Source organism: Protobothrops mucrosquamatus, unplaced genomic scaffold (assembly GCF_001527695.2).
Source record: "Protobothrops mucrosquamatus isolate PMUCROS unplaced genomic scaffold, P.Mucros_1.0 scaffold346, whole genome shotgun sequence".
In the NCBI taxonomy this organism is placed as follows: domain Eukaryota; kingdom Metazoa; phylum Chordata; class Lepidosauria; order Squamata; family Viperidae; genus Protobothrops; species Protobothrops mucrosquamatus.
This window is the reverse complement of record NW_015386683.1, coordinates 224,577-249,301: the sequence shown is the minus strand read 5'-3', so window position 1 is coordinate 249,301 and position 24,725 is coordinate 224,577. Positions and strand designations below refer to the sequence as shown.

Here is a 24,725-nt window from a genome sequence, read left to right as displayed (position 1 = left end):
TTGGGGGGGGGAGAAGAGGCGTTGCAAGCTGTCAAATGCAAACTGTCAGATATAGTCAAAAAAGTGTGCAATGTCAGCTACCAAATTCAGGCAATTATGCATGATTTTTAAATGTTTTTTTCCAGCTGCTTACAGGTAAGTATTATATCCCATTTTATACAATTTTATTTAATTTATTACATTCCTAGCCCACCTAACTCAGAGTAGTTAACATACATAATACTTGTCACTCCTCCTATTTTCCCCACAACAACCCTGTGAAGTGGGTTGGGCTGAGAGCGAGACTGGCCCAAAGTCATACAAGTCAGCTTTCATGCCTAAGGTGGGGCTAGAACTCTCAGTCTCCTGGTTTCTAGACCAACATCTTAATCACTACACCAAGCATTATCTAGTCCAGGGGTAGGCAACCTTGTCTCTTTAATGACTCGTGGACTTCAACTCCCAGAATTCCTAAGCCAGCATAGCTGGCTCAGGAATTCTGGGAGTTGAAGTCCACAAGTCATAAAAGAGCCAAGGTTGCCTACCCCTGATTTAGTCACTTGCAAGATTTTCTTTATTATTAGCATTAAAGATGGGTATGGAGAAGCTAATTGGTATATTCTATTGCTATTCTCCTCCTGGAACAGTTTTACATCCCATTCAAGGTTTCAGCATCGTGTATGTGGAGTGGTTACAATGTTTTTCAATCTTGGCAACTTTAAGATGTGTGGAATTCCAACTTTTTAAGCAAATCATTGCAGTCATTAAGCTAATCTGCAATCATTGAGCTAACATCACAACTGTAAATGCAAACCCACCGTTTTGAATGGGGCTATTTTACTGTAGAATGGCAAAAAAAAGTTGCAAGTCATGATCACATGACCACAAGGCACTGCAACTGATCATAAATGCAAGTCAATTGCCAATTGCCAATTGGCGATCATGTGACCATGGGCAGTTGTGTGATGGTCATAAGGGCAAGTACTCCTTGTAAGTGCAAAGAGCGGAGTTTTTTCAGCACCATCGTAACTTTGAGTGGTTGCTAAATGAATGATCATAAATCAAGGACTACCTGTTTAGGTCTTTCCTAATGGTTACCATTCTTTTTTTTAATTATTGCTTGTTTATGATACGTTTCTATTTCTATCTTTTATTATTATTCTACTGATATTCTTAACTGCATTTGCTGCCCAGATTTGCCTTGGCAATATATGCAGCCATATAGCTTGACCTCTGCTCTATGGGGTTTCACAGAGTTCAAATACCCTCCCCACTCTTTTTTTAAAAAAACTATTTTTTATTGAAATTTAATAAGAAAATAAAATACAATCAATAGGCAATCAATAAAATACAAACTAAACTCAAAAAATAAGTGAAAGTAAATAAAAGAAGAAAAGATGTACTGAAAAATGAAAAAAGAAGAAATATTTAAAGTAGCTTCTGATCTTATCACAACAGGCATGAACAAACTTAATAATTTATCACCTCCCCATAACATTACATGCAAATATGTCTCCTCATAACCCATCCCTTATTCATAAGCAAATCCATTAATATTTCAGTCTTGGTGTCAGCAAAAAATCCATAAAGTTATCCCAGATTTATACAGACATGTCTTATTTTAATCTTAATTCAAACAAACCACCTATTTCTTTTTGCTTCTAACAATTTTAAACTTTAGTTCATTCAGATACTGTCATAGCATTTGATCTCTTTTCAATTTTTCTTTATCTCACCTTAAAGATTTCTACAAGACTTTACCCAATTTCTTTTGTAAGTCCAGTAAAATGTCGTTATCCAGGTCAATCTCTTGGCTTGTTATTTGCAATTCCACTTTAGGGTTTTCTGTCTTATAGTTCATATTTTTTATATTTTCTAGTATGTTTGCAAATTTTTTATATCCTGATATTTCTGCATCAGGATCCCTTTTGTTTTTTTCCAAAAGGCAACTGGACTTTCTTGGTTTTTTTCTTTGAAAACATTTTATTTCTCATTCAAGAAGCTTCTTCAGTTCTGGTAGGAAGTGGAAGGATTTATATTCTTCGCAGTGAGCCGATCTTTGCACTCTGATCTGTTGTTAGTTCTCTGAGAGTGTTAAAGCCACTGGGGGGGTTATCTGTATCCTCAGACTTACCTGAATCAGAGTGCAATCTCTTTAATGTTGTAAATCTTCCAAGATGTTCTGTTTCACATCAGTAATGTCTTCTTTAATATATTTTAGACATAGTCTATTCCTAAAAGCATTGCTGCTAGTTTTTGACCCCATACTTCAAATATCTCCTGAAGTATTTCAAATGTCATAGCATTTTCTGTCATTTGTAAGATCCACTGCTGACCAAAGATGAGACAGGCTTTTCATTATTTTCTCTTTTTTTTTCTTTTTGCCTGAAATTTCTAGGCCTCCTATAATAGATTCAATTTCTAACACCATAAAGATTCAGATTTCTGTTTTGATTTAGGATATACTCAACAAGTTAGTTCCTATGAATGTGCTGTTTATTTATATAATTATTTCCAAAATCTTACAGCAAAAGTCCTAATATTCTTTTATTCCAAGTTTGTCCGATCTTTTAATTCATTTATAACTTTCTTAAATCAGATTTTTGTTTACCCTTTTCCATTTATTTCTAACTCTTTATGCTCTTAATTATAGTTAATTTTTCTTTTATTCAAAATGAAGGTAGTCATTTTCAAACTTGTTTAGAAGATCTCTAATATCCTTAAGATACTTGAATTGGTAATTTTCAAAAGTGTTTAGAAAATGAATTAATAAACTCAGTGTCCTTAAAAGTCTCCACCATGGTTGAGAGCATGATGATTCCCTTTGTCTCCTGACACTCAAACCCATAGGAAAATGCTGCCCTGTCCTTGCAGAGTGCAAGTGGGCAATCTCCCATCTTCTCCTTGTCCAGAAATATTCTATGCTACCAATCTACATGCCAGTCCTTTGGTCTTTTCTATAATCATCATCTCTACCCATTACAGAGACATCTTACCTCACCATTCCTTACCTGGAAGCTCTAGTACTCTTTCTACGTAACAACGACATGAACTATTGGATTAGATCATCTGCCACCACGATATGTCTTGGTGACATAAGTATCAATACATCTTTACCCCTGATAAATTAATTGATGCTCTTGGTATCCTATCCCAGGGCCTGCAGACTATGGGGAATAACAGGCTTCAGCTGAATTCCAGCAACACTGAGTGCATTTTAAATAATGAATTAAGAATCAAGTCTCAAAAGCAATATATGAAGGAAGACTGGATGAGTGGAGAAAAGGGGGAAGACTGCAAAAGTGCACAGCTGAATGGAGTTAATGAGAAAGGTGAGAAGCTAGGCAATATAGGAGGTGGTAGAAGCAAAAATGGTTTTCAGAGAGATAGGAAGATGTGGTGCTTGAAGTAATATATAACAGGTAAGGCATCAGGCTAGAAACCAGGAAACTCTTTCTTAGCCCTAGGAGAGAGGCAATGGCAAACCACTTCCAAAGTACAGAGACTACTCCAGGAGTCAACACTGACCCGAAGGCACCCCTACCACCACCCCCACCCCAAAAAAAGAGCGAATGGTATTGGTGTATAGAATTAGCAAGTTTTCCTTTTGAATTTTTAAACCCTTTTTCTGCGCTTTGCATAACCTTAACATAATAACAGAATTGGAAGGGACCTTGTAGGTCATAGTCCAACCCCAAACTTCTCCTGCCAGGGGATATACCAGTAGTAGTGTGATCTACATGTACGAACGTACGTTTTCGAGCCCCATTTGCGCAAGGGAAAAGGAAGCAGCCCCCCCCCCCCCGGCCGCCCCATTTTCCTGCACAACATACAGAAGGCTACGAAGAACACGACCTCTAGAGGGCGCTGCAAGAAGGCCCGTAGCTTTCACCTGGCTTGCGTCTATGATTTTTTTTGACTTCATCCTTCCTTTCGGAGTGCGGGTCTCCGGCTTTCGCCTGCCCGGCAGCCCGAGAGCCGCGGGCAGGAGAGAACCAAAGCGATGCAAGAGGTGGGCGAGGCCAGGTCCACTTTCTTCTGAACAGTCCGTGGGAAAGCTGGCTGGGTGGAAAGGGCGCGGCCGTCGCCACCGTTCCCTAGAAGCGGGGTGAGTGCCGTGGCCGGGTGAGGCGGGGAATCCACGCGAAGGCGGGTCTTGATGCGCGGTGGGATGCACGAGCCGTGCAATAGCCACGATCTTCTGGCTCTTCCCGGCCCCAAGGAAACCGGAAGAAATATTGCATCTATTTCTTTGGGGACGGGGCGCCGTCAGCTCGGCGGGTCTTCTTCGGGCCTTTAGCTGGATGCGGAGCGAGGATGCGAGGCTGCTGGCGACGCTTGCGCTCTGAAGCGCCGCCTGCTCGGCTGAGCAAAAGTGCGCCGCAGGCCTAGAGGTGCTCCGAGGAGCCGGAGGGTCAGCAGGGGGGGACCGGGGAGAAGGACGAGCCTCAGCTTTCCAGACGCGAGATTGCCGAAATCCAGAACCCAATTAATCCACCTTAGAGCTTTGCAGTGCAACGTTGGGGATACAACCTTGCTCTCATCGTTTAAAGGTAGATATTGTAAGCTGGGAATTACAGGGCGTCAGTTATTCCGGATTAATTAGCATATGACCTGGGGCATGAAATTCAGAAGTGTTTTCCTAAGGTACCTACAGTCATATATTTTTTTTCGTCTTAGCGATGGTACAGTGGCAAATGTTTGAGGTGCGTTACAAATGTTCCTTTGTGGTTGTTTTGACTAGGTCCTTTTTCTTGTGCTTTATAAGGTAGGGCTGCACAAAGTATTACTGACTTTTCTTAGGAGTAACAAAATCCAATTGAAAACTGACACCGGAAAGCGTAATGCTCGCTCTGATAACGTTGCGAATGGTATCCTAACTGAAATCTTCAGCCTTAACCGACCACAGCAAGAGGGGTTATCACAAGTATTAAGTGTTATGTTGCCGGAGTTAACATTTGCTTCACCTGAACTAAAATATATATATATATCAAGGTTTGCACAATAGGAGGCTAAAAGCATATATGAGATGGGACCTCATTGGATTGCATGAACCTAGCCGGTTTAGTTTTAACTTAAGATCCATTGTGTTTTTCCAATTCAGGCATTTGCATGCAGTTCACTAGTAGATAGTTTAATTATGGTTTACAGTTTGAATTCACATTATATGCTTTGTCAAAACCTAACATGATATAGCTTTAGAACGGTGTTTTCCAACTTCGACAACTTCCAGATAGGTGTACTTCAACTCTCAGAATTGTCAGCAGTAGACATGCTAGTTGGGGAATTCTGGGAGTTGAAGTCCACTATCTGGAAGTTACTAAGGTATTTTACAGCAATATTTGCATTAGTTTAAGAATGGTAGTATAAGGTAGATTTTTTTAGGAAAATGGACAAGTTTTATAATTGTTTCTTTAAAGATTAAATTATTAAATCTGAATATACTAGTAGTATAAATATAAGGCACTGATTTAGCTTAGATATCAGAAAATGAGGCTTTTCTGAACCTCCTTTACCTAACGACTAATCATTTGTACTGTTTCTCTTATGCAAATATGAATACAATGTGTTTATCCAGGAAAAAAGTACAAAGCATAGGACTGGCTTTAGATGGCTTCTACCCAGATTTGGATATGCCCAGAGATATTTAAGTTTCACTTTCGTAATTACCAGAAACTCCTTTACCAGGTCAATCTATCAGTCACAACTCTTCATTTTCAATTGTAAATTTAATTTGGAGATAGCTGAGGAACAGGAAGGCGGAATAAAGGAGAAAGAAGCATGAAATTAGTTTCATAGTTGTTTTCCCTCTAAACCAGAGGTCCCAAATCCTTTGGGCACCAGGGACTGGTTCCATGGAGAAAGGTTTTTCCACGGACTGGAGAGTGCATAGTTTTGTGTGCTGCCTACATCCCATGGATGGGGCTTTGTTTGTGCGGACTGGTTGCTGGCATGCTGCAGCCCTGTACCGGTTGGAGACCCCTGCTCTAAACAACAATGCACAAGAACAGATAACTGCAAAGTGACAAGAATGAAGCAGTATAAATACTCCATGCAGTTATAAATTAACATTGTTTTGTTTCCAGAGGTATAGTCTTCAGTTGAGATTTATTCTTTGTGTTTTGTTATCCATGTAGTTTTATTGGCAGCAGTAAGGAAGTGGTTGGCCCTTAGTACCTTCTGAGATTTAGGGGGGGGGGTGCTTCCAAGGCCAATTTTGTGCCTTGGTATTCCTTGATGGTCTTACATCAAAGTGAGAACCAATCCTAGCCTACTTTTGCTATTTACTGTCAAAGAGAATAAAGACACAAATAGAACTGGCCCCCACACTAATTTAGATGCCAGTTGAATGAATTATCAAAATGACTTACCTGTTCAATATACTCTTTAGCTCCTGTATATTTCACGACTTGAGAGAATCTGGTTGAGTTCACAAAACACGCTAAATTTACCAAAATTAAACCATGTGGTAAAAAGAATGGGCAATATAAACTCAGTCAGCTGTTGCTTATTTAATTAGCCATGGTTAAACAAACATATTAAGATGTTTAGAGACACATTTTCCAGGTACATGGTGGCATTTGGGCCAGAAACAATTGGAATAATTTGTTAAACAAAATAGCCATTATGTTTAATACAACAAAGTTCAAATAAGGCTTCTTAAGAATCTGGTTCAGTGTTAGATCAGGCTTAAGGCTTATGTTCTCTGTAGCCTTGCTACAGACAAACCAAGACTAGAGTGTGTGGTAAATGATTTACTATGATAAAAGATGAGAGGAGTGCAGTACAGCAAGTTAACATGGAAGACTCTAAATTCTTTTGTGTGGGGCAGGCCCAATGAATTGTTTACTCTAAGAAAGCAAGAGGATTCTGGCATTATGTGCACTGAGGCTATCACTGCCAGTAACTACTGAGAGCTGTAAAAATAAGTGAAGAGTGTTCACATTGGCAATTGCATATGAGGAACCTTTATTGCCCAAAGTTGTCAGTTGCTTGCCTGGAGGAACTGCAGCAGTACTTCAATAATTTTCTGTTGTTATATTAATTTGCTAATTGTTCTTAATCCAGCTCTTCCCTTCATTGCCAGAGAAAAAGGATCATATCGAAACGCACAAAACGATATTAAACTTAGTGCAGCTTTTAGCTAATTTTTCCTGTTCTAGAGAATAGACCACACTTGGAACCAATGCTACCTCTATGCCATTTTGTTGCCTTTCTCCTGCAAATTATAACTTTAATTGGAAATTGGAAATTATTTGCCTCTCTTGCAAGGGTAAATTCCATGTCCAAAAATGAGCGTCTGGGTTATGAGCTTGTCTGGCAAGAATAGTTGGCAATGGGGCTGGTGGTAACAATAGCCAATTTGGATGGTTTTCAAAGAGGGCTGGTGAGGTTCATAGAGGATTAGGCTATTAGTGGGTAGGAAGTTTGATGACTGCTTATCATTAAATGAGGGGAGAGAGGTGGCCTGAGGGATCATTTCTCTCATCTCATTTCTATCTCTCTCTCAAAGTCTGATAGAGCAAACATATTTTATGTCCCATCCATTAAGCAATGTTCTCTGATGATATTACGTTCACTTGCCATTGCAGTCAGCAAGCTATATTATCCAGGGTTGACAGTTTTTCCCCCAATAGAAATTCTGTGCAAGTGAACTATGTATCTGTAAATGAATTATCAAGTAAACAGTCAGTAAAGGAAAAATAATTGCCCCTGGCATAATGTAGTAAATCATGCTACACAAATTATCCTCCTAGTGCAACCTAATATTATTTTGAATAAAACCTTTCAGGAAACTTAAAGATCCAGAATTCTGTGGAATTCCTTGGCAACATTGGTCTCACTGACTTAATATAGTGGTAATTTATCAGTTGCCACTATTAATGGGTTTAGTTTTTCATTTCAGTGATTTATGGAGAGCTCGTAGTAGTCTCCATGGTGATTTTATACAATTGTATCATTGTAAAAAATTAGTTGCCATCATGCAATAACATCTTTCCACCAAACTAAACAATGACATAGAAATAACATTTGAAAAAATGTTTTTACAGACACACACACATGCTCACATATACTCACACACAGTGCTAGATACAATCTACTAAGTGGGCTAATTCTCATGGCGTTTCCCATTCTTTTGTAGATGTGGCAAAGAATTGGGTCAATAAATATAAATTAGACTCAGCATATTATTTCAATACTGCCAGTAATTTATTACTGAGTGCCATCATAGAAGATGATATGTCTTGTCTCCTTTATCCATCTGTGAATTATTCTGAACAAAAATACGGATTATTATGACATTTCAAGGACTCAGAAATTTATTCAAGTAAGGGAAAGAAAATGTTCTAGCTTAAGATCAAACCCTTATTTATTTAGAATTTAAGACCCCACTGCAGTGATTAGTTATTTCTTTACACAGAGTTCTCAAACTGTAAGTGTTGACTAGAGACTCAAGCTGCAATATCTTTTAAAATTTTGCTTCAGGCATAAGATTCAGGCTTGAATTGTGAGTAGTACTAAGCTTACAAACCAGTTGTCCACCTGCTTGCATTTCTTAGTAGAGGTGCAAGGCTTCTGTGTGTTGAGATCCTTAAATTACAGCAGGTAAATCTGAAAGGAATATTTGTATACTGTATGTTTATTTACTTTAGAAAATATTTACATTTAAGCATTGAAATCTGTTCTGTTAAAAAAAAGTTGATAAAGTTTTTGTAATTTGATTTTATTGAAATCTAATGCATTTGTGGATGGGAATGGATTGACCCCATTAAAATGGACCAGAATCTCATTTCTGCATACTGTAATGCTTGATTTCTGTTGATCCTGTGGCAAACTATTGCCACATATTGGCAATCCAGTAGATGTCTTAAAACTAAGTACATGGCTTCAGCATCTCTGTGAATATGTTAGTGTTGTAGTATATCTGTTGTTTTTGGAATGTCTGCAGACACATACATGTTAATAAGAGTCAGTGTTCTCCTTTATTTTCCTTTATAAAATTGTACTGTTCTATTACTGTTTTTACAACTGCTGTTCAGAAAGTCTTGTGGAAAGTCAACAGTCGGAAAGCTGCGGGCCCTGATAATATCCCTGGGCGAATACTTAGGGAGTTTGCTGGCCAGCTGGCCACTGTTCTCACGGACATCTTCAATCTCTCGTTGCATCAGGCTGCAATCATTGTACCAGTGCCCCCAAAAACTAAAATCACATGCCTTAATGATTACTGTCCAGTTGCACTCACTTCCATTATGATGAAGTGTTTTGAGAGATTGGTAAAGGACTACATGGTTTCATGCCTTCCCCCTACATTTGACTCATTACAGTTTGCCTATCGGAAGAACCGTTCTGTAGAAGATGCACTTTCCTGTGTGCTTCATCTTAGCTTGGCGCACCTGGAGGGGAAGAATACTCATGTATGAATGCTGTTTGTGGATTTTAGTTTAGCATTCAACACAATCATCCCTCAGCGTCTGGTGAACAAACTGGGCCTATTAGGTTTTAATACTCCTTTATGTAATTGGATACTTGATTTCCTTATTGATAGGCGCCACGTTGTGCAAGTTGGAAAGAAAGTTTCTAATTCCATCTCCTTCAGTATAGGTTCTCCACAGGGCTGTGTCCTGAATCTGCTACTGTTCATCTTGATGACCGACGACTACTGTGCCAAATCTGCTACGAATCATATTGTGAAGTATGCAGACGACACGGCAGTGGTGGGTCTTATTCAGGATGACAGTGAAGATGCTTATAGGTAAGAGGTGAAAGCTCTGGTGGACTGGTGCAATAAAAGTAACCTGGTTCTAAATGTTGATAAAACAAAGGAGATCATTGTAGATTTTAGAAAGAGCCGGCATAGTCATACTCCACTCTGTATCAAGGATGCAGCTATAGAGGTGGTCAACAGTATTAAGTATCTGGGGGTGCAAATAACTAACAATAGACCTACCATCCCATGACTTATAGCAACCACAAGATTATTTAGGTGATTATGCAGCACAGAGAGCCTTAACATCAACCTGCCTTTTACTATAAAGTATCCTTGGCGACTTAATATTGTATTAAACAATAGGAGATATTAAAATCTTCTATTCCTCCAAGTGTCAAATTATTGCATCAATAAATTGATTGCTAAAGTGATATGTACAGATCATTAAAATGTATTTAAGGTGAACTGGAGTCTCCAAAGAGTATATTTTTAAAAATGGACATCAGATTTTCTATTTTGGAAGTGCAGTATAAAATGTTTGCTGGTTCACCGACCCATATGATATGGTCATGGGATAAATTGATATCTTTTTGAAATAACGTGTTAATATGTATAAGCAAATTTATAGGAAAATCTCTAAATGTTAAGGATGTTAATATGAAGTTGAACTATTTACCAAAATATTGGAATTTGTACATCTGGAATTGTGGGTATATCAAATGGAGGAGCTAGAAGAATCATATTGAGAAATTGGAAAAGTGATATTATTTAAAATGTTAAGCAATGTTTGTCAGAAATACATAATCTATCTGATTGGAAAAAGCAGTATTTTTTACTAATCAGAAGATGCTGCAATATTTGTTATTATGATAGATCTATTTAATATATATGATAGTGGTATATTTATTAGAAGTCCAATGGCTATTACAAATATTTATAAGGAATGTTTTTCTTTTTTCTCTTTTTTAATTTGTCTGGGGTTGTATTTTTTCTAACTTTCTTTTGGTTCAGTCTCTATGTAAAATAGAAAAAGTTTAAAAATTATTTTCATCATGCATGTTAGAAATGTAAAAATAAACGATACGAAAGTACAAGCAAGTTCAGGGCCTCCGTCAACTGACTGATTAATGTATCATCAAATCATTTTGAGTCCTAGGCACCACATAGATAGATGTTTTCCATGACAATTTATCCCTAACTTGTTCTTTCAAGTTTCCCAGGGGTGCAGTCATTGCCTTTGTTAACTAAGTTCATCTACCTTACTGCTGGTCAACCTCTTCTCTTTCCTTCCGACTAGAAAAGAGTTAATTCAGTACAATGCTGGTGGTTTTCTTTTGCAGAACAAATGAAAGAGGAACCAGAACCAGTCCCAAGTAAATAGATGCATCAGTAAGCAAAGCCAGGAATAAGCAGCTGCTTATCAGTTTGTCCAAGTCATACAGGTCCTTAGTGCTAACTATAAAACAGACCTTTGCCTCTTCTCTCTTTCCAATTCCTACAATAGTTGCATATAAACAGCAACCACTTCCTTCTGTCATGAAAACCTTTCTTTATCAAAATTATGCCTAAGGTGATTATTGCATACGACAAACAATAGTGAAAACAGAAGTAGACCCAGGAAGACACGGAAGCTGATAAATCTAAATTACATAATTCCCTACATAAGCAAGAGAAGGGGTCTCCAAACAATTAACAACATCTGTATTCAACTGAAAGAGTCAGAAAAGGGGCCTTGAATCTCTCTAGATTATAGATTATAAAGGGTTCTTTTTTTCAGAGCAAATTTATGGGATTGTAAAGGTGATTAGAATTGTTGGGCTGCATTAATCAGAAATAAATAAGCAGGACATCCAGCCAAGCATTGCATTGTTCAGTATATCCACTGAATTGTGAGTTTATCATATTCTTCCAGAATATCTTCCTTTTGTTCCCCTCCTGCTTCAACAGTAGCAGTTTACCAGCCTGTCAGCCAGCCCTTCAGACCAGACACCAGGTTCTCTGTTTCGTCAGTCATATAAGCATTACTTCAGCTGCATATTACCTTGAATAGATCCACATGGGTTTGGGCATATAAGCAAATCATTCCCAAACTTCCCTTTGTGCTAAGAGATCAAAATGGCCATTTAATGGCCACTTTTAAAAAGCAGGCTGGAGTTGCTGGAAGAAAAACTGAAAATCAGTGCCATCTCAAATGTAAATATTTCTAATTTAAGCTAGAATTGAGAGAAAACTGGTATCAGAATTGGGACCAAGGCTCATCTATTCTTTAGAGGCCAAGAAAGTCAAGAATTGCACTATATTTAACTTAATAATAAGCACTTATAGAAAAAGAAATCTATTTTACACAAATCATAATTGGAGCCCTCAAAGAGATATATAAAGGACTTCCTCAGTATCTGGAATTATTAAGTTTAGCAGACCTGAGCACCCTAATTTTAAAAAAACAACACTCTGCTTGGAATTGAGTCTATTTTTAGACACTATGATAATTCTAAGGTTCTTGGTTAGGACTTGAAGTATTAAGCCTTAATAATAAGTCTTACATTTTATATAAATCATGATGTAAGATATTGATTGTAAGATATGTGACTGAATCATTACTTTATACTTATATTTTATTTATAAACATTTCTGTTAAACAGTCTCTATTATTGCTGTGCAATTTCATCAGATATAGACATATTTGTGGAGATTAACCAAAGATGTGTATTGTATAAGTACGTGCAGACTGCCCTGGCAGTTGAAACACGTACGAAGTACAAATAAATGTTATCTGTGTCTATGTCTAGCAAATAGCTAACCAGAAGGTTGTTATTTTCTCCTTGAGAGCGAGGTCTATGTGTAAAATTTTCAATAAAAGAGAGCTTACGAATCTACTCGAGGTTCTCACTTTTGCAGACAGCCCTGTGTCTTGTGTTTCATGGGAACCGGATCACTACACATATTTATTTATGATATAAATTTATCAATCTCAGAATTGCAGGTATAGGTATTACATATATAGGTATACGTTACCTGTCTGTAGATATTCAAATCTGTCTCAGCAATTCAAGCCATTGCAAATTTTTCTAAAGAGCTCTCATTTCCAATATGCTTTTCAGGACCTGTTTAGTTGTGTATCTGTGAGAACAATGGGAATAATTGTGTCAAAAATTAAGTTAAGTTAGGGATCAAGGTTTGGGGGGAGGACGTGATGAAGGAGCATTGCTTTTTCAAGAAAGCGAGGCAGACTTTTGATGATAAAAACAAGAGTTGGGCTGGTGATCTTGGAGCAATTAAACAGATTGTTTTATCTGTCCCATAATCTTTTCAGGTTAATTCAGTTCTACCAAAGCACACATCAACATGGCCTCGTGGAATGGCAGCAATCCAGCAGACAGGAGAAGAACAGGAGAAAGACGCAGATCATCCCAGGAAATAGCATCAGGTAAACATGGCTGCAGCTCTTCATTTGACTCTGATGATGAATAACCAGTTGGCAAGCTTCACCTGTCAGTTTTTCTTAAACATGACAGTAGCAATGGCTTTTGCTAGAAATATAGTTCTACCACATTCTAATGCAGTGTTTCTCAACCTTGACCATTTTAAGGCATGTGGACTTCAACTCCCAGAATTCCACAGCCAGCAATGCTGGCTGTGGAATTCTGGGAGTTAAAGTCCACATGCCTTAAAATGGTCAAGGTTGAGAAACACTGTTCTAATGCTTTTTGCAGGAATTTATGTAGTGAGGTCAGTTCATATCAGGAGGACTAATTGTTTTAGGCTGAGATGCCTCTGTGATTGGCTGTTGATGGGCTTTGGCAGGCAGTGTGCTTAGAAAAACAAATGGATCATGGCATAGGTACATCAAACATGCCTGCCAATGCCAGCTCAGAAGCACCAGGATTTAAGCGGAAGGTGGATTATCGCATAGACCAAGAAGAGAGCGACCCCTCATTTCCGGCAGTAAATTATGTCTGAATATACTAAGAGTTACAATCCTCACCTCCTGCTGCCCAGTGTTCCCCATCCCAAAACTAAAACCCTAATATGTGTAATACCCCTAGATTTTAGGAGATCAAATATGAAGCAAGCATGTTTAGGACTTTCTTTTGGATTCAGATTTGGAACAGGCATGTTTAGGACTTTCTGTCTTTCTTTCTTTGAATTTATAAGTGTGCAGTGACTGCCTTTCTTATTATTTAATTCTCAAACTTAAAAAAGCTACATCCAAACCTTTTATTAAAGTGGAGAAAGCACTTTCCTCTCTTAGTTTCTTTTTTCCTACTCCAACAAGTAACGTCAGTAATGGAGGCCAAGAATTTGTTGCATCTCTGGCTCCTGGTAGAGTTGGATTGACAGCACATACCAGGATAATTGATATTCCCCCCCCCCCATTCCCTATTACTGTTACATCGTTCTTTGAAAGCCTTGGTCTCAGAAAAGTCTCATGTATGTCTTCTGCCTGCAGGTGACCAATAACAAACTCCCCTATTATTTGGAAGGCACCAAAGAATATAATTAAGCCATTCCAAAGTGACTAACCGTATATATAATCAGTATTGCTTTTGTATCAAGGAGATAATGGGGACTACTGTATGAGTAATCATCAAGTTGAAATAAATCTTTGTGTTTTATTGGGGGCTGTCACTTTAGAACAATTTTTGCTGGACATGATAAGCAGCTGTAAAGAAAAAAAAATTCCACTCAGGTTTCATTCAGTTACCAGCATTTGATATATGGGAACCATAAAATGATATCTGCATCAGCTCTGGATAATATGGGGTTGTTGATGTCATGGTAGGCATAATCTATGTGCAGTATTTTATGACTGTGCCCAAGAATTTATTGGAACCTCTTTCTTTCCCAGAAAAAAAATTGTTTTTTCTTTATTCTGATACAAAGCAGAAATGAATAAGTATCTGATGTAATTTATTCATTTGACAAGCTTGCTTCCAAAGGAGAGGGTTACAAAATCATTATTGGAGTGTGTGCATTGTGTAGTAGACTATTGGCAGCTCAGCTACAATTTTGAATAATTCCTTCAGCTTGGCAGTCATATTTCAACATCATCCACCCATATGTGCAATAGTCATTAGAAAAAATTAATCAATGTGTAAGCTCCATCTTAAAATATGTTGCAGCAGGTAAATTTATTTTCAGACATTTGGGGATTTTATTTGTGAATTACCAGGGTATGAAAACTTTAAGATTAGGGCTAGGGTTCTGCTGCATTAGACACTCAAGTTGTTTCCCAAAATAATTATCAAATATTTTGCTAGGAGAGAGTTAACAACTCATTAGAGGTAAACTTGTTGTGGGTTCTTATTTCCTATCCCAGGGATGCAGTTGCCTAAGACTGCATAGCCTTGTCCCTAACATGCAAATAACACATGGGACAATATATTTTTCAGAATCAAGTTCATGATTACTTTGGATTATAATTTTACAGATTTCTGTCTTAGAAGAAAGCTTAGTATGCTACTGTTATATATTCATTAATACACTAAACCAGTTAGAACTGGCATTTGCATTCATCCCACATATAGGCAGCTTCTTAAATTTTGTGGCAGTTTATAGGCTATTTGGTTCAACTTCTCCATCCATATATCTTGTGTGCAGGTTTAACAGAGAAAAATTGCTATATTCTCAATGCAAATCTCTTAAAACCCTGAATTTTTAAGACGTTATAGGTGGAGTGTTTGCTATTAGCCTCAGCCATATGGGATAATAATCTTAAGAGGATACCTCCTGTATAGATTAGCTGAGATAAAATGTTAGTTACTAGGGTACTTGGCTCTTATGCCACCGCATAGCTTTGAGATAATGAGTTCTGCAGTATCATTTTGTATGCATTAATGCATAGACTATGTTTTCATTGTCATGGCTTCATTTGCATCCTTCGAATCTGCACAATATATGATAGACAGAAATTTTATTTTAGTTATTGACCAATAAAAATATGTTCGGCAAAACAAAGCAACCCTAATATCAATGACTACTAGCAACGATTTGTGAACGAAGTCCCAAAGGTGCTTTTTCAAAAGGCAACTGGACTTTTTGTTTTTCCTTAAATTTCCATAATTTTGCTCCAATATGTGTAAACTTTGCTCCCAAATGACTGTGGAGATTCTCAGTCATCCAGGTCATGGTTGTCTCAAAGGTGCTTTTTCAAAAGTTCTTCAAGAACTAAAGAAGCTTTTGGATGAAAAGCAAAACATCTTCAAGGGAAAAACGAAGTCCAGTTGCCTTTTGAAAAAGCACCTTTGAGACAACCATGACCTGGATGACTGAGAATCTGCATAGACATTTGTGAGCAAAGCTTACACATAATGGAGCGAAATTTTACTACTTTTAGAGAGATTTATCCAACAGACATTGCAAATAAAAATTATCAAAGTGCCCCAGAAATATAGATAAAAAAAGAAAAAATCATCTGGCAGTAAATATCCCTGTAAAACTGACGATACAAAAAAAACCACACTTGCCCAATGTACAATTATGAATAATTCCTAATCAATGAATGATAGTGGTGTTTTCAGTGACATTGGGATCATGTTGGCTTATTTACTGGATTTTTTAAAGTAAATACACAGAGTTAGTGCAAAATTAAAATCATTATTGAGATGATGGAGCTTTGAGATCAAGATCAAGCTATTCTCCAAAGCACCTGAAGGCAGGACAAGAAGCAACAGATGGAAACTAATCAAAGAGAGAAACAATCTAGAACTAAGGAGAAATTTTCTGACAGTTAGAACAATTAATCAGTGGAACAACCTGCCTCCAGAAGCGGTGAATGCTCCAACACTGGAAGTTTTTAAGAAGAGACTGGACAGCCATTTGTCTGAAATGGTATAGTGTTTCCTGCCTGAGCAGGGGATTGGACTAGATGACCTCTAAGGTCCCTTCCAACTATTATTGTTGTTGTTATTATTGTTATGTATATGAATGTGCCCTTTTTTACTTAAATGTTTTTGAATAATTAACTTTGTTTAAACAACTTGGATGACTCCATTTGATCTGTTGGAAAATAATTTTCCTTCAGAGATTGCTCCCTATTATTTACACATTCCAGTGCACCTAATACCAATATATTGGTTTATACTTTAATCTTTGTATAAACAATAGTGATTTTGCATCTCTAAATATCCTGGACTCCAGCCAGAGTCACTTTGTTGAGTTGGGCAGCTTTAGAAATTGAATGAATGAATGAATATCTAGCATACTTAACTTACATATGCTTGTTCCAAAACAGACTTAATTATATGATATGGAGCAAAATATACTGCATAACCAGGATTTTTAGATAATGTTACATAATTTGCTCTAGCACTCTACTTCAATTATTATTTTTATCTTTTTAAGTTTTACAGGGGGGAAAAACAAATGATGAGACTAATTATAAAATGTAAACATACTAAAGTTTTGCTAGCAATGTGCGATATTTTACAAAACTAAAGAATTCTGGTTTTTGTATAAATTAGGAATCATTTCATTATATTCAAGCAAGCATATTTCCTGTTTGTACAATAACCATCTTCTTTTAAATCCTACTGTATGAGCTAACATTGACTTCCTGCACGTGAGATACTTATTTATCACTCCTCTTATTATTCATCAGAGTTTGCCTATGAGGCAACAATTTATAGCTCAAGGAGATTAATGCAAGAACAACTAGCAAGGAGGAAACGACCAGTTTTATTTGAAATCTGTTAGTGAATTACAGTAGAACAATTTTAAATGGCCCTATGAGACAAGAAGAATGGGCTATTAACATCCAAACTTGAAAGCCTATTTAAAAGCATGTTGAAAAAGATTATTATATAATGCCATAAACATAGTGTAGTTCAAAATTGCAAGTAGCTGTGTTTTTTTCTCTTTTTCTGAAAGTTACATCTTTCTCTGTCCTGGAATAGTATTCTTTAAAGATGAGTAGAGAGAGATGCATATTTTTTGTGTTTTTTAGTCACTTTAGGGCTGCTGGTGGCATGATGCTAATAGAATGATGTCACTGGAAGAGGAGGAGGAGGAGGAGGAAGAGGAAGAAATGTTTAGCTTTTCAGGCAGATTAAGTAAAATAACAAAATCTATGTTGTCAGGTTTCTCTTTCGGTTCTTGGGGCGGGGGTCTTAAGGTAACAGAAAATAGTGAGGATAGTAATGGGCTGCCTGATTTTTCTGTAACAGAAGTTCTGTTGACATGTCTAATAATACCTGACCCAAATGGAATTTTGTAGCTGTTTTTTTAAGAGACAGTTCACTTTACATTTTAAATGTCCTGAAATATTTTTTAAGCAAACTAAAAAAAGGAAACTGGTATAATTTTCAAGAACGTCCTTTTGCTTATTTTCCTATTTGCTTATTTTTCAGGATTCGTTTACAGTACTTTGCTAAGAAATGATAGAAATAGAGACTATGTTCTTAGTAAGCTAGGTTGCAGGGGAAAAGGTTTTGGTTAATTGTTTGCTTGTAACTTGTGGGTGATTTTGCAATGCTTCAATGAGAATATGAGTCAATTACTTGGTTTTACTTTGTGCAGCTGTTCTCCTTTCCCAGCCTGTGCTGATCTTGTGCAAGACACTGATTTCTTCTGATTTTTCCACCATGTCAGGTCCCTCCATTGTACCACGTCTTAATTAGCCTTCCAATAAAAGTTCAGCTCTTGAAAATAATTTAAGTCATTTCTTTAAGTGAAAGATGAAAAACATTTTCATATATTTCCAATCTTCATGCTATAATGTAGATACTATATAAGTATATGATTACTTGGAGGAAGGGCTGCAAATAGCTTGGAAAGGTCAATAGCTTGGAAAGTCAGCAAAAAATGTTAACCACATTACAACTTTCTTGGGTATAATTTCTTATTTATTATACTAGTTTTATTTTGCCTTTCATAAAACAAATCCTACCAAGAAGATTTATTAAAAAAATCAAAAATCTTAGATAACAACACAGGAAATAATGTTTTTGTAAAGACAAAAATAGCATTGGGGATTTTTTTTCCTAATGGCTGTTGGTAATACAGGTAGTCCTCGACTTACAACAATTCATTTAGTGACCGTTCAAAGTTACAACATCACTGAAAAATGTGACTTATGACCATTTTTCACCCTTCCTTATGACCATTGCAGCATCCCCATGGTCACATGATCAAAATTCAGATGCTTGGCAACTGACTCATATTTATGATGATTACAGTGTCCCAGGGATCATGTGATCATCTTTTGGGACCTTCTGACAAGCAAAGTCAATGGGGAAGCCAGATTCACTTAAAAACCGTGTTACAAATTTACCAACTGCAGTGATTCACTTAACAACTGTGGCAAGAAAAATCATAAAATGGAGCAAAACTCATTTAGCAGATGTTTCACTTAGCAACAGAAATTTTGGGCTCAATTGTGATCGTAAGTTGAGGACTACCTGTGGTGTGGTCTGGTTGGAGGGAAAAGAAGAGAAGAATCTAATTGGGAGAAGGCTTTGGTGAGGGGGACAGAATATCTAATAAGATTGTAGATTGGATGGTTAAAAAAACTCATGCCTAACTGGAAAATAAAAATAACAGCACTGCACTGACCACATTTAAGGTTGCAGGTTATAACTATCATCCCTTGCAACCCTCTGAAAAATAATGCTTTTATTTTAAGCTGCAGTGGCTATATATGATATAAACATTTGATGAGAAGTCTTAACTGCATTTAGTAAAAAGATACTAATCCTAAACTCACCTAGAAGTTGAATATAAAATGTGCAGCCCAAACATTGTAGACAATACTCCACCCTGGCCACAGTTCAGCAGTATTAGTGACACAAACAATATGTGCAGAATTACAGCATAAATTTGCTTCTGACTTTAAATTATTTTGGGAATGACAGTAAGTACATGGTGAAGTATATAGCAAGTGGCAGGAGCATACAAGACCTACATGAAACTTTGGGGATTTAAATTTTTTCTTAGATATAATACATAAATGATGAACATAACATAATCCAAATAAAAGCACATGGCGTCTTATAATGATTCATAATGCCCAGTAGAAGAGGGAATTTTCAAGAGCATTCTAAACATTCCAATCTCTTACCATCAGACTTGTGGTTTAGAATGGGTCCCCAACCCCCGGTCCATGGACCAGTACCGGGCCATAGCATGCCAGCAACCGGTCCATACAAACAAGCAAAGCTCCATCCGCAGGATGAAGGCAGCAAAACCATGCACCCTCTGGTCTGCGGAAAAACCTCTCTCCACGGAACCGGTCCCTGGTGCCCAAAAGGTTGGGCTCAAGAACTAAGAGTCAGTCTTGGTTAGCTCTTGGATGGGAGATCATAAGACATCCCAGAGCAGATAGGACAAGAGGACAGATGACAAAAGGCACTGTGCCACTGTGATACAAGATCCATCCCTTATGCATTGTGATAATGTACACACATTACTGTGTGTAAGTGCCTCTTACTCTGATTAAGAAAAATAGCATGGACATGTACCTAAAGTCATAAGGAATTGAACTTTACTGAGGCTTACTCCAAGGAAGTGTGCATATATATGATAAGCATCAGTGTCGATACATTTGTATTACTACATTCTGGTTTTGTGCTGTCTGTTCTTTCGGAATCTCAGGATATGTAGCCACTCCCCAATACCTTCATAATAATCCTGGAAGGTAGTTTATGCTGAATTGTTCTAAAATCATCAAGACGTTTTAGGACTAGATTCAGTTTTACCCTGGATTTCCACAATCCAGCATTTACCAGCATTGTGCTGGCTCTCACTTTAGCCTAGGATAATGATCCTACAGCTAGAAAAAAAGATAAGATAACCTTTATTGTCATTTTTGTTGCTTTGGATATTATCTTAAAATAGTTTAGTGCAATAGAAAATGTGTTGCTTTTCTGTTGGGAAATGAGATGAACAAAAGTTCGTATTTTTTCGCTTTACTTGCTAGCTGAAAAGAAAGATAATGTAGCATAATATATAAAATAATGTCCATTAAGCACACATAATCATATTCTCACTTGAAATATAGGGGAACAGAGGGGAAAGTACATGCAGCCCTCTCTATTGTGGCTTTGTCTTTTGCACTTCAGGAGTAGAGAGGCCATAATCTGGCAATAGGCCTAAGTCTCTTATCAGAATAGCTAAAAATAGCTTTGGGAGGTGGGTGGTCAGGCACGGTTTAGAACAGGGGTAGGCAACCTTGGCTTTTTTATGACTCGTGGACTTCAACTTCCAGAATTCCTGAGTCAACATGGCTCAGCATGGAAATCTCTCCATTTCTCCTCAGCATGGCTGGCTCAGGAATTCTGGGAGTTGAAGTCCACGAGTCATAAAAGAGCCAAGGTTGACTACCCCTGGTTTAGAAGAAGTAACCAATGACAAAGGGTTAAGCTGTTTTTCTTCTGCCTTCTCTTCTGCATTTCTTCTCATCCAGCATATGAAATATTAAAATCTGTCAGCCCTCCAAGATAAATCAGATCAAGAATAGGCACTACAGGGATTCTAGGAATACTATTTTTTTTTATTGCAGAGAATATTAACAGTATCTTGAAAGTCTGTCTGAAAACTGTATTATCCTCTTTTTAAGGACAACACAACCAAGCAGAGCTATCTTGACTCTCTTTGTCATGTTTTCTCATACAGTTTGTCAGGGCTGAGTCATTTCATCTCTCCCACTTCCGTTTCAAGGCCAGAGTAAGATTTCCCAGCAAAATCTTTCTGAGTATTAATGGGTAAAAAAAAAAAAAGTTATGGGAGAGAGAAATGTAGAGGAAAGAGCAAACAGGGAAAAATAATCCTAGTACCAGCTGTTTTTTTTTTATAGATTGCATTGTCTTCATCTGTGTTGCTGTTCTGTTTGGTGAGTTCTTAGTTTTGCATAGTTAGAGTGCAGCTTGCATGGACAATGAGTATTATAGACCAGAGGTCCCCAACGTTTTGGGCACCAGGGACCAGTTCTGTGGAGAAAGTTTTTTCCATGGACCAGAGAGTGCGTGGTTTTGTGTGCTGCCTACATCCCACGGAGGGGACTTTTCTTGTTTGTGCAGACCGGTTGCTGGCATGCTGCGGCCCGTACCGGTCCATGGACTGGGGGTTGGGGACCCCTCTTATAGACTACCAAATCTGCACCTCACCTATCTATAGAACTCATCCCATAAGTGTATACTGATGGGAAAGAAGGAGGATTGAAAATTTGAGCCCAATTCCTATTTCCAGCTCCTTGGCTTTATTTCAAGAATCTTGTTACAAATTAGTCTTCATCTATTACTTCTTTGTAGATGAGAGAACAAAATAGTGGCGAATATCTGTAGCTCGGGTATAGGATGAGCGTGAAGATTCGTTCTCCGAGCTTGCGGGTTGGTTTCTGAATGTTTCATTACCAGGCTAGGTAACATCTTCAGCAGAGTTTAGGGGATGTCTGTAGCAATGCTCTTCTGTTTATAAGGGCTTCAGGTGGTGGGTATGTCAAGTGAGGGTCTTGTGATAGGTCAGGTGTGAGTCATCAGAGAGAGTCTTCTGATGGGGAGATTACTTCAGGTCATGGTCATTGGAAGGTGAACTGCTGAGGGGGGGAGAGGGGGCGTATGTAGGTTGGTTGTGGGTTGGTGCTGAATCTCCTGTTGGCTGTGCGATTTCTGGGAGTTGAAGTCCACGAGTCATAAAAGAGCCAAGGTTGACTACCCCTGCTTTAAAGGCTTAAGAGACATATTTTCAGTATTTTGGGGAAGGGGGCAAAACCTGTCCTGCTGAAAGTTGGTGTTTTTGCTCGTGACCTTCAGCAGCCTGATCTGAGAGAAGAAGGCCTTGGGCTTCAATAATTGTGACCTACCTCTGCTCAAAATGAAGCTGCTGATAGCTGAAGGAGCCTGTTATCTCTTCTGCAGAAGACCTGGTAGCTCAACAGACTGAGGAGGTGTTCCAGAGCTATGCTTTCCATCGATACCAGCAGGAGCAGGAGCAAACTGAGGGGGATGTGCCAGTCGACCCAGAAATTGCCGCAATTCAGCAGGAGCCAAATAGGTAAGTACCACAGGCTCTTAAATATTTACTGAGTCTGCTTCCATGTTCCAATTTAACCAGTTTATTTTTTTTCATTGTGCAGCATCAACAATCAGGTGGGTCGACGCTTGGCTATCATTGCTGATGACATCAATGCACGGTATGACAAGGAGTTTTCTGAGATGCTGAAGTCCTTGCAGCCTTCCAGGGACAATGCATATGAGTACTTCACCAGAATAGCCTCCAGGTAAATGAGACCAGGGCCCTCAACCAGAGTTTGATGCGTATGGTTTTTTTTTTAAGGTTGTGGTTGATGTTAACCTCCATACTGCTTGTGCAATGACAAGAATTCCTGGTGGTAATGCAAACCAGACAAATAACAAAGATGGAGCAGACCAAAATCACAAATATTGTGTTTTTTGATTTCCATCTGGCTTAAGCTGTTCTCACAATTTGATATATCAATTTTTTTTTAAAAAAATATGCTAATTACTACCTTGGTGCCAAAATCCAGCCCCTAATTTAATCATATGCTGCTGTCACTCGGGTAACACATGTTCTCTGCAAATGACTTTTGAGCCTTCAGGAGAATTGGAGGGATCTTCTCTGTCACTCAGAGCATCTCTTGATACAGGAATCCTTTATTGGATTTACTACTGTGTTAAGTGTAAAGGCAATTGGCTCTTCAGTTAAAGTTTTTTTTAAAAAAAACCTTCTGAATATAAGACCAGCAGGATGGGGTCCAAACCAGATTGGAAAAAGAGGATGAGATCTTCAATCACACAGAGCAGTGGCCACCATCTTGATTCAGGGCTGGTGGCTGGGGTACAGCAGCAGGAGTAGACTATAAGCTTGCCTATAGCTTGCCTGCCTATAAGCTTGCCAGATGTGCTATCTTAGCATGGGAAAGAGGATGCTGGACTCCTCTTTCTCTTCAGGTTCTTAGGCCAGTGGTGGTGAACCTATGGCACGGGTGCCAGAGGCAGCACTCAGAGCCCTCTCTGTGGGCACACGTGCTGTTGCCCCAGCCTTGCCTCCCCCGTGACACCCTCCTCATCAGCAGCCCTCCTGGAGAAGGGTCGCCCCGAGCATGGCCCACGCGGAGCAGTGCAATCAAGGACATGGCAGCCAGGCAGCGTAGACAAGACTCTGCCCTCATGCCCCATCGTGCACAGTTGATGCTGCAGGGCACGGGTAGAGGGCGTGGCTGCCATGGCGCTGCTGGGCGATCTGCGGCGGGCCCTGGAGGCGATAAGTGGCCCTGCAGGCAGGAGGGGTGGGGGCAGAGCAGAGGCGTGGCAGGGGGTGGAGCGGGGGTGGGGCCAGTTTTGGGGCACTCGGTCTCTAAAAGGTTCGCAATCACTGTCTTAGGCCATCAGAAGTATCATGAAGGCAACGAAAACCATTATGAACCTGGAGATTTATAATGGCAAGGATACCCAGACAAGAGACTGTATGGAACTCCAAGGTGGTTTATGGTGTTCCACTTAGAAAAGTCACAGTTTTCTCCTCTGTTTCTTTCCTTTTTCCCCCTTTGATTTTTATTAAAGAAACAAAATGACAAAGGGTAAAAAATCACCAACAGAGAGAAAACAGTGACAATGTATACACATGCATCTTTACATTCACAAACATTGTTTTCCTGTTCCATCTAAAGATCATTTAACTTTCTCTTCTGTCCTCTTTTCCTGCTCTCCCCTCCTTGGGAAGCCAAGTTTCACCATTTTGCTGCCTTCAGGTAAACTAGGTACCAGGTAAACCGGCACCTACTGTGCTTTCTCTTTCCTTTTTTTCAGTTGCTATGTATGGGAACACTCTGTGTGCTATGTCTGCTAAGTTTCCAGCTGCACTCAAATGCTAATGTTGCCTTATAAAGCTGATTTTTTTAAAATTGGACTGTCAGAATCATCTTATCCCATCAGATAGCTAAAGATTATTTCCAAGCAACCATACACCAAGTTAAAAATGAAATATCTATAGCCACATGCAAGCACAGATTTAAAAAAGGATGCTGCCCAGCTTCATGGTGGCAGAAAAGGCCTTTATGGAGCAGAAAGAAAGGCCAGCTTCT

General features: G+C 38.4%; 1 protein-coding gene across 1 annotated transcript in view; it reads left to right on the top strand.

The window, feature by feature from the left end:
* Positions 1-4,482: 4,482 nt before the first annotated feature.
* BAK1 (BCL2 antagonist/killer 1) overlaps positions 4,483-24,725 on the top strand; it is a 22,290-nt gene continuing 2,047 nt past the window's right edge. Inside the window, exons 1-4 of the mRNA XM_015815525.1 lie at positions 4,483-4,532; positions 13,002-13,115; positions 22,540-22,675; positions 22,758-22,901. Coding sequence (XP_015671011.1) covers positions 13,034-13,115; positions 22,540-22,675; positions 22,758-22,901 — 362 coding nt within the window. The 5' untranslated portion in view covers positions 4,483-4,532; positions 13,002-13,033. The remainder of the gene's footprint in view (positions 4,533-13,001; positions 13,116-22,539; positions 22,676-22,757; positions 22,902-24,725) is intronic.